Source organism: Peromyscus maniculatus, chromosome 13 (assembly GCF_049852395.1).
Source record: "Peromyscus maniculatus bairdii isolate BWxNUB_F1_BW_parent chromosome 13, HU_Pman_BW_mat_3.1, whole genome shotgun sequence".
Classification (NCBI taxonomy): Eukaryota; Metazoa; Chordata; class Mammalia; order Rodentia; family Cricetidae; genus Peromyscus; species Peromyscus maniculatus.
In genome coordinates, this window is record NC_134864.1 from 43,027,352 (window position 1) to 43,037,563 (window position 10,212).

The 10,212-nt window shown below is 45.1% G+C and overlaps 1 protein-coding gene across 12 annotated transcripts in view; it reads left to right on the plus strand.

Moving 5' to 3' along the window:
- Fn1 (fibronectin 1) overlaps nucleotides 1-2,906 on the plus strand; it is a 70,336-nt gene extending 67,430 nt beyond the window's left edge. For all 12 annotated transcript variants that reach the window (XM_006972238.4, XM_042260165.2, XM_042260170.2 and 9 more), the window contains 2 exons: nucleotides 1,438-1,548; nucleotides 2,151-2,906. In XM_006972238.4, the coding sequence (XP_006972300.1) occupies nucleotides 1,438-1,548; nucleotides 2,151-2,222 (183 nt within the window). In that variant the 3' untranslated portion in view covers nucleotides 2,223-2,906. The remainder of the gene's footprint in view (nucleotides 1-1,437; nucleotides 1,549-2,150) is intronic.
- Nucleotides 2,907-10,212: the final 7,306 nt, after the last annotated feature.

Consider the following 10,212-nt stretch of genomic DNA (forward strand, 5'->3'; position numbering starts at 1 on the left):
CTCTCTGCCCAGCCACCACATCATTTCCTATCTCCTCCTCCGTAGTGCTGAGATTAAAGGAATGCGCCTCCCAAGTACTGGGATCAAAGACAAGAGGCCCCAAGTACTGGATTAAAAGCATGAGCTTCTGGCTCTTTCTCTTTTAGACTGGATCAGTCTAAAGCCCAGGGTGGCCTTGAACTCCTGATCTTCTTGCTTCCTCCTCCCAAGTGCTGGGATTAAAGGTGTGTGTGCCACCACTGCCTGGCCTCTGTGGTTAACTAGTGGCTAGCTCCACACTCTTATTTCCAGGCAAGCTTTATTTGTTAGAGCACAAGCAAAATATCACCACACCAAAGCACCTTTATTGATTCTGCAAGTGAGGTCTAGTGGGAAATAGGCTCTTAAATAGAGAAATATATCAAAAATATTTAAATGATTGTATAAGAAAATGATTGTAGTATTTATTTACTTTTGAGGCAGGGTCTCTCTGTTATGTATCCTGGAACTTACTATGTAGACCAGGCTGGCCTTGACTCCCAGCAGTCTGCCTGCCTCTGCTTCCACCTCCTAAGTGATGGGATTAAAGGCATGCATCATCATTTTCACCTGGCCTTTTCTCTTAATTTTTTTGAATTAGAAAGGGAAAGTCTCATTCAAGTTTGTCAAAAGACAGCCACCGTACTGAAGGACACTCCCCCTTCCCCCCCCAGTCTGTGAGCTTCAGGGGCTAGAGCAGTGGAAGCCAGAGTTTGCACCTCTCTTTATGCCTTCCTTAGTATCTACTTCCGCTTCCTCTAGGGTTCCTGCTAATGGTGACATCTTCACCCCATCAGCTCATTTTTCCTCCTTCCAGCTCAAGGACAATGAGAAAGTGAATCCCTTTCCAGCAAAACTCAGGAAGAAGCATAGGCCCATTGTGGGTGGGATCTTCCTGTATCCCATCCCATCTCTGGCCAGGGCGACCATGCTATAGGCTAGGGAGGTTTTAAAAGGGACCGGAAAGAGAAAGTGGCCAGCTATCCAATTCTTCCTGAGGCCCACTGTGTCCTTTCTGGCTTCTTCTAAGTCATTCCTCTCCTCTGGCTCTGTTTCCTTCACTGGGAAGTGATAGAGTTTGTCCACATGCTCTAAGTCACTGTTAGGAGCCATGGAGGGCTGTGAGAAATCCTCCACCGAGAGTAGAAAGCCTACTGAGGAGGAAGGTGGGGAGTGAAATGAGCAGAGCTTGAACAACAGGAAAAGAATCTAGGACATTTCAGAAGAAAGAAAAGCCTGTGTGGACAGATATATGTGTAAGGCATGGTAATCAGCCATGAAGGCATCATTGGCGCTTCCTGTTTGATTAACCGCTTATATTACCAGTGCATAAGAGCTGAAGTTTTCAAACTCAAAGAGCACTAAATTATGTCCTCAGGTGATCACAAACCCCATTTAACTTCAGGTCTCTCTTCTCAGGGCTGGCGCTGTGACAACTGCCGCCGACCTGGGGCTGAACCCGGTCCCGACGGCTCCACCGGCCACACCTACAACCAGTATACTCAGAGATACCATCAGAGAACAAACACAGTAAGTGCACGTGCCCCCCGCCCCCCCAGCGCCTCTTTCTGAATTCGGCTAGGTGCATAATAAGGAGTCTCTGTATAGATGCTTTTCTTTTGAGTGAACCAAATGATTTTTATTGGAGAGAAGTCTTTTATGGCTGGGGAGATAACTCAGTGCTGAAGACCCGAGTTCAATCCCCAGAAACCATGTGAAAAAAGCTGGGTGCTGTGGCAAGTGCTTGTAACCTCTTACAACCCCTTCAATGAGGCTGCAGAAATAGGGGGTCCCTGGGGCCCCAGCCTAGCCTAATCAGTGGGCTTCAGGCTCATGAGATCCTGTCTCAAAAATCAAAGGTAGGTAGCATCTGCATGTCACCCAAAGGTTAACTTCTGGCCCCTTACATACATACATACATACATACATACATACATACATACATACATACATACACAGTCTGATGATCGACTTACGTAGAATTCTGTACCTTAGAACAGCATTATAACTTGTTGTAAGTTACTAAATTCCTGGGCATTGTCTATTGCTCAGTGCCTTGTTAGTCTTTTGAAACAAATCTCCCCTCCACACTTCAGAGTATTGCTACTAATGTTTTTCTTCTACTGTTACAGAATGTTAATTGCCCGATTGAGTGCTTCATGCCGTTAGATGTGCAGGCTGACAGAGACGACTCCAGAGAGTAATATTTTCAACCCGGAAGAACAAGTGTCTCTCTGCGGAGGTCAATCCACACCCGAGTGATGTTAGCGGCCCCTCCATCTTTGAGCGTTCATTTCTCCCTTAAGCCTTTTGCTCTGGAGTGAAGTTCTCAGCTTCAGCTCAACTCACAGCTTGTCCAAGCACCATCCTGGGGAATGTTTTAAGACTTCTCTTTCACACGGTGGCGGTTGGTTACCTTGTTCTGCTCCCGAGTATTCGGTACCGCCCAGTCTTGTTTAAGAGCATCAGAGATCCTTGTGATTTGGTCTGGGATCCACAGGGAAACACAGGTAGCCAACCAAGATGAAAAATGTCTTAGTATCCAAAATCTTGAGTCGGAAAGTTCCCCAGACACTTACTTCTGCTCTCTATAACCATGTGGCCTGCAGCGCTGTCCGGAGGCATGTCCTGTGGCCGTGTGTTCAAACACCTCACAGTACTCACTCTGTTCCAACAATTCTAATTGCCTAGAAATATCCTTCTCTTACCTGTTATTTATCAATTTTTCCCAGTATTTTTATACGGAAAAAATTGTATTGAAGACAGTGTGCGGTTGATGAGAGGAATTCAATATAATTCTGGTTGGTGATTATTTTTATACTGTACGTGCTAACGCTTTACTACTGTGGAAAGACAAGTGTTTTAATAAAAAGATTTACATTCCATGATGTGAAGGTCACTTTCTTTTTTTTAACATAAGGCGTTAGGGGAGAAAAATCACAATCTTCATGGATGTCTTTTTCTTTTCAGTTCAACAAACATTTGAAAAGCCACAATGTGCTCACTTGGGGTGACTTCTGTACGTGAACCTCTGCCTGGCCCTACAGAAGCACAGATTTAGATTTTGTCATTTGTGTCCTTGCCTGTGGTTCTGCCTTAACAGATTTAAGTGGATTCAAATATTTGTTATCCTTGCTAGCTAGTATTTTAGAAGTATAACTGAGGTAACTTTCAGTTTTTCTTAACATTTGTTTTCAGTGTGTGTGTGTGTGTGTGTGTGTGTGTGTGTGTGTGTGTGTGTACACATACATGTATGTGCAGGTGCCCATGGAGATCAGGAGGCCCAAAGGGGGGGATGCTTGGATCCCTTGGAGGTAGATACAGGTTTGTGTGAGGCACTGGGATTTGAACTCATGACAGAGCTATGGGTGCGCTGATCTCCCCAAGCCCTGTCGTTCTTTTTTAACCATCATAGACCTTTGCTTCTTCGTTGAATAAACACCCATTCAAGTAGATCATTTGCAAGGGAAAAGAGGATGGCTGAGCTGTTACAATTACTTGAATGGCATAGTATTGGGATTTTCTCCCTAGGAAACCCCATGCTATGTTTTCAATCTAGCCTTTGATTCAGGCCACCTGCCACTTTGAGTGTGATGTGATGAACTCTCAGCTCATAATTTGCCTACACTTGATCTGCAGAAGTCATTTCCTTTTCAATTTCACCCTGGAAAACAAGATGTAGGGGTTTTTAAATCTGTATATTGGGGACGGTGTATGTGGTACGGGGCATGTGGCTCAATGGCAGAGCACTTCCCTAGAATGTGGGAGGCTCTAGGTTCACTACCTAACACCTGACATCCTCCCCACTTCCCAAATCTGACATTTGGTACAGGAAACAGTAGCACAGAAAAACAGTAAAAAGTTCATTATTGTCCTAGTTATAGTTACTTTACTGTTCCTTTGCTGTGAGGAGACGCCATGACCCATGTGACTCTTGTACAGGAAGTATTTAATTGGAGGCTTGCCTATAGTTTCAGAGTGTGAGTCCAGGACCGTGGCAGGGAATGTGGCAGGCAAGCCGGCAGGTGTAGTGCTGGAGGTAGCTGGGGGTTCCACATCCCGATCCGCAGGTAGAGACACAAAAATACTGGGCCTGCTGTAGACTTTTGAAATCTCCAAGCCCACCCTTAGGTGCACACCTCCGACAACGATGCCTAGTGCTTCCCAAAGAGCTCACCAACTGGGGACTAAGTATGCAGATACATGAGCCTATGAGGGGCATTCTCATTCAAACTGCAATTACTAATTAGTAAGAGATTCTGAAAATGCTTAATGCTTTTTTCCTTTTTCTTTCTTTCTTTTTTTTTGAGCTGAGAATCGAACCCCGGGCCTTGCACTTGCTAGGCAAGCGCTCTACCACTGAGCTAAATCCCCGACCCCCTGAAAATGCTTTTAAAATACATCATTATTCAGTAAAAAGAGTAATTTAGTAAACACCTGGCAAAGAATCAGTTCATAAAGATGTCTTCTTGGTTCATTTGCTAGAAGAACATACTAGGTCACTTTTGAATTGATTTGCAGTTTGCAAAATGCCTTGTCATTTAGTTCTCACTTGGGGGAGGTTCCAAGGCTTAATTTTGCAGAGAACCCAGCTGAGTGAGATGAGCTTTCCTTACAAACTAGAGGCCCAGCCTCGGAGCTTTTAAGATTACTATTTTGGCTTCCCCAACCCAATAGTTAGCAAGCTAGCTGCAGTGTATCTATCAAAACAAAAGCGCTAGAGACCTGTTGGCTTACACCTCCAGTCACACTGCTTAGGACGCTGAAGCAGGAATATTGTCATGAATGTGGACTACACAGAAGTTCTAGGCTAAGCCTGGACTTTGGTAAGGGAGACCCTGCTTTAAAACAAACAAACAAAAAAACAAAAGAAAACTATCACAGGATATACCAAGTGTAATGGCACACACTTGTTATCTCAGCATTCAGAGGTGGAGACAAGAGAATCTTGAGTTTGAGCCCAGGCTGGACCTGGACTACATGGCCAAACTAGGCTATGAGGCTGGGGGTAGTGAGCGCTTGTCCAGATGTGGGAAGAAGCCCTGTGCTCAGCCCTCACTGTAGCAATGGTATGGTGGTGCACGTGTCCAATCCTAGCCAAGGTGAGACAGGAGGTTCAGAAGTTCAAGGTCATCGTGAACTACGTGGGGAGTTGGAGGCCATCCTGCCTTACAAGAGACCCTGTTTTCCCCCACTACCACTCAAAAGGCAGGGAATACAGAGCCAGGTGCTTTTAAATGGCTGGCTGACATGGGTGGGTCCTAACGTCATTGAAGAGAGGATTTGGCTCACATCAGTCCTCATCTGATGCTCCCTGAAGATGTGAGGAGTGAGCCAGTCCATTCATAAGTGAAGTGGTCCAGAAAACACTTCAGCTTGATTTTACTCAAAGGTCTTTAGAGTTAAAAAACCAAGATCAGCAGGGCGTGGAAGCTCATACCTGTAAGGCCAGCACTGGGGAGGGAAAGGAAGGAAGATTCCCACAGGTGGAAGAGCCAGCAGCCTGTCTATAGGGAGATTCTGGCATAAAAGGCTACAAAGCTAACACATGCAAAGAGCAGGTTCTAGCTGATGCTGTGCTCCAGCCAGCCTGCCAAACATCAAGCCAAAGCAGAGTCCCTGAAACATGGCTGAACTAAGTCCAGTCAATTGGACCGATTTAATTGACTAGTCAATCCCTCTGGCTACTTTTATGTGGCAATATAAAAAAACCACAAGCTTTGTGGTTAAGATTAAAGAATGTCAACAAGGTGTTGGAGACACGGCTTGGCTATTAAGGGCTCGTCACTGCTCCTGCTGAGGACCCGGGTCCAGTTCTAGACCCATATCCAGTGGCTCATCACTCACTTCTTCTGCTGAGGATCCAGGTGCAGTTCTAACACCCATATCCAGTGGCTTACAGCTGTCTCTAACTCTAGCTCCAGGGGATCCAAAGCCTCTGGCCTCCAAAGGTCCCTGCACATGCATGCACGTACTCATTCAGACACACACATGGGTGCTGGGACCCGAACCCTGGACCTCTGCAAGAGCTGCAGTGCTCTTAACCACTGAACTATTTCTCCAGACCCTAAAAATAAATCCAAACAAAATAACAAAAACAAAAACAGCAACAAAGAAGCTCAACAACAGCAGCAGCTCTGTCTTTCCTAGGGTCTTCACTCCAGCAGCAGCTCTGTCTTTCCTATGGTCCTCACTCCAGCAGCAGCTCTGTCTTTCCTATGGTCCTCCAACAGCAGCAGCTCTGTCTTTCCTAGGGTCTTCACTCCAGCAGCAGCTCTGTCTTTCCTATGGTCCTCACTCCAGCAGCAGCTCTGTCTTTCCTATGGTCCTCCAACAGCAGCAGCTCTGTCTTTCCTATGGTCCTCACTCCAGCAGCAGCTCTGTCTTTCCTATGGTCCTCCATTGCCTTTTCTTTTTCTAACTTTTTTTTTTTAATTTTATTTATTTTTATTTAATATGCATTGGTGTTTTGCCATGGGTGTCAGGTCCCCTGAAATGAGTTAGAGACAGTTTTGAGCTGCCATGTGGGTGCTGGGAATTGAACCCGGGTCCCCTGGAAGAGCAGTCAGTGCTCTTAGCTGCTAAGCCATCTCTCCAGCCCCTCTTTTTCTAACTTTTAAGAAAGGATCTCACGGTGTAGCCCAGGCTGGCCTCAAACCTACTGTAATCCTCTCTCAGCCTCCTGGGTGCTAGGATGAGAGGCATGGGCCATCACGCCTAGCATTCTGCTGGACATTCAAAGTAAGACATTGAACTTACAACTCAACTAGGAATACATGAAGCAAATTTAAAGGGCCTCTTCTGTTTGGGCATCATAATGCAAGAAAGAGAAAACTCTTTTCTACTGGTCCTTTCTCAGTAAGAGCATTCAACAGGAAGGCCACTTAGTATTTCCGAAGACCTTTACAGTCTCACTGACTCAGGTTGCTGAGTCCTCTGAGAACTGCCTTGAGCAAGCCAGATTGCCAAGGCCTAATTAAAAGACTTAGTTGGACTTAGGCTAGAGATAGACAATTCAAGATAATTCAGTTAAAATTAGTAAATATTAGACTTTTAAAAGAAAGTAACAATTTTGAAGTTTTACTCTGCCCGGCCAAAGTTGACTTGTGATGAAATATGTTGTTCTGTATTTATACTGTTTTCAGCTCTAATGACCTGAATGAATTATGTAAATTAGCCTACAATAATGTCGCTATAAGCCTGTAAGGCACTTTCTAGGGAGGTGAATGGAGAAATGAGGAGGTAGAAATCGCAAGTATAGGAAATGACTTTTCCTATTTAATTATATTTCCATAGAAAATTCTATTGCATTTCTATTCATATGAAACTCATTAAGGTGATTAAGAAACATCCCAGCAGCACACTGAAGTGCTGCAATCGCTTCCTATTCAGGAAGTTCCCAGTACTACCGTAGGGAAAGTAGCAGGCTACCAGTTTCTAAAGTCTCACAAACCCGGGAATGGAATTCACCTGTTAAAAAAGAAAAGCATTGCCGGGCGGTGGTGGCACACGCCTTTAATCCCAGCACTCGGGAGGCAGAGGCAGGCGGATCTCTGTGAGTTTGAGGCCAGCCTGGTCTCCAAAGTGAGTTCCAGGAAAGGCGCAAAGCTACACAGAGAAACCCTGCCTCGAAAAACAAAACAAACAAACAAACAAAAAACACAAAAAAAGAAAAGAAAAAAAAAAAAAAAGAAAAGCATTGATGGGACCTCTCGTGTTAGGGAAGGAAGATCTAAAGACTACCAGAGACTGCCAAAGCAGAAGCCACATGCAGATGACCTTGCACAGATTAATCAAGTTCTTAACGACTCAGGAGGGGGGAGCCCCGGGATCACTCAGTGGGAAAAGGTGCTGGTGGCCAAGTCTCATAACCTGAGTTTAATCTTTGGGACCCACATGGTGGAGAGAACTGACTCCTGCAGGCATCCTCTGACCTCCACATGTATGGTATAGTACATACACGCGCACGCGCGCGCGCGCGCACGCGCGCACACACACACACACACACACACACTTTAAGATTCTTTGGCACTTTCATTTGAAATGTTATTTTTATCAACACCATCCTATTCTATTTTCATTAAAAGGTTCTATTTGGATTGTTAAAAAAAAAAAAAACTCCATAAATTTCAAATGAAGGGAATACTGTAAGTAATAAAAGAACCAAGAAACTGTTCTCCAGCTAAAATCTGCAAACAGGAAATTCCTCTTAACATTCCTCAGTAGTCAGGTATGAGACACAAAGGCATGCTTTACATTTCCTTAAATTTCTCACTGCTTACTCTTCAGAGATAGAGGGGTTTTAACAACCCTCGGAGCCACATTTACCTCTAAAATAGGTCTTGTGAGCCTCTCGGTGGGAGGGTGCACAGGCAGGCGTCTGGGGTCACGGTCAGCACTCTGTACTGGCCTGGGTGGGTCTGGGTCTGCAGGCATCCGTTCTTCAGGCCGTGCACCATGCAAGCTCCACCGGGTCAAGTGGACAGGAGGCCCAGGGTTCTACCAGTGAGCACTTTGCATCAGGGCTTTGATGAATTTTGTGTATGATGCATGCTTATGTAGAATTGCATGTGTGTATTGAGGGCACATATGAAACCAGAGGTTGTCTGGTGTCCTATCATTCTTGGCTTTATTCCACTGAGAAGGAGTACCTCATTGGACCTGCCATCTGGCTAGGCTGGTGGCCTAACATTCCACCACCTTCCCAAATGCTCCTGTCTTACCCCACCTCTCCAGCCCTGGTGCTGAGGGCAAGGTAGCTGTGAACACATCCTTCTTCTTAGGGGTCCTCATGCCAATGCAGCAAGTGTACTCATACCCACGGGGCCATCTCCTCAGCTGTACAAAATGACGACTTTTTAATCTTTTTTTAAAAGATTTATTTATTTATTACGTATACAGTGTTATGCCTGCATGTGTCCCTTCAGGCCAGAAGAGGGCGCCAGATCTCATTACAGATGGTTGTGAGCCACCATGTGGTTGCTGGGAATTGAACTCAGGACCTTTGGAAGAACAGCCAGTGCTCTTAACCGCTGAGCTATCTCTCCAGCCCCGACTTTTTTAATCTTAATAAAGGAAAAATTGCAGTTACAGAAGTCTTCAATATGACCTTAGTATTTTTCATGGCCATTTCCACCCATCATTTTTCCCACTAGCTCCCATACCTCCACATGCACAAAAACAATGTGAAAATGACAGTTAGCATCGTTTCCTAAACAGTGCTGAACGTGTGACAGGTAGAACTACGAGTCTTTTATTTTTATCTCATTGATTCCTCAGAAACGTAAATTACCATCATTGCTACAGCCTACAGTTGGGCATGAGGCTATAGGAAGCAGCAATGGTCACATAGCTTGTGAGTACCACAGGTGAGACTTGACTCAGGGACTATCCAGCCTCTTTACTGGGTCCATGGCCATTCTATAGTCTGCAAAGGATAGGAGGTTAAGATGCACAGTCAAGATTACTCAACTGCTGAGTAGCAAACAGGGTGGTTATCCTAAAAGGCAGGTAGATAATCTCCTGGAGAAAAAGGTGGGGCCATGATCAAGAACAGGAATGGTGTGTGTGTGTGTGTGTGTGTGTGTGTGTGTGTGTGTGTGTGTGTGTGTGTGTGTGTGTGTGTATGTGTGTGTGTGTAGGGGATGCTGGAAAAGTCCTACCTCTGGGCTGCATTGTTGATGTCAACAGAAGTGTCTCACACTTTCTCAGACGGAGGACTTCTTACAAGTTAAGATAAATTCCTGCCTAGCACGTTGTTGAGCAAAAACAAGGTTTAAGAGTATCCACAAATCTGGGCGGTTAAAGCCTTTCAGGGTTTAAGGGACGCTGATAGCTTTAGAAAGGTAACTCCAGCAGTGTCATGGGACCAGGTAACAAGGAGGGCAGGGCACCTCTAATGGGTCTGGTGGGTTTCTTCAGTGCTCAGCGGCACCCCAACGTAAGTACACCCATTAATGATCCAGGTATTTTATGCTATGGCTCTTCTGAACCATTGAAAACAGGATATATCACTATGCTTTTCATTTAAACAGTTTTAGTTTCTATTTATTGAAGGCAGTCTCATCACACACGTATAGTTATGAATTCTCTAGTCACTTTAGGAAAGGCTGAGTTGGCTTGCTGTCAAGACTTCCCCAGTGATCCACTTCTTGACCCGGCTACCTCCACCAAGTTACACCTAGTACAAAAAGG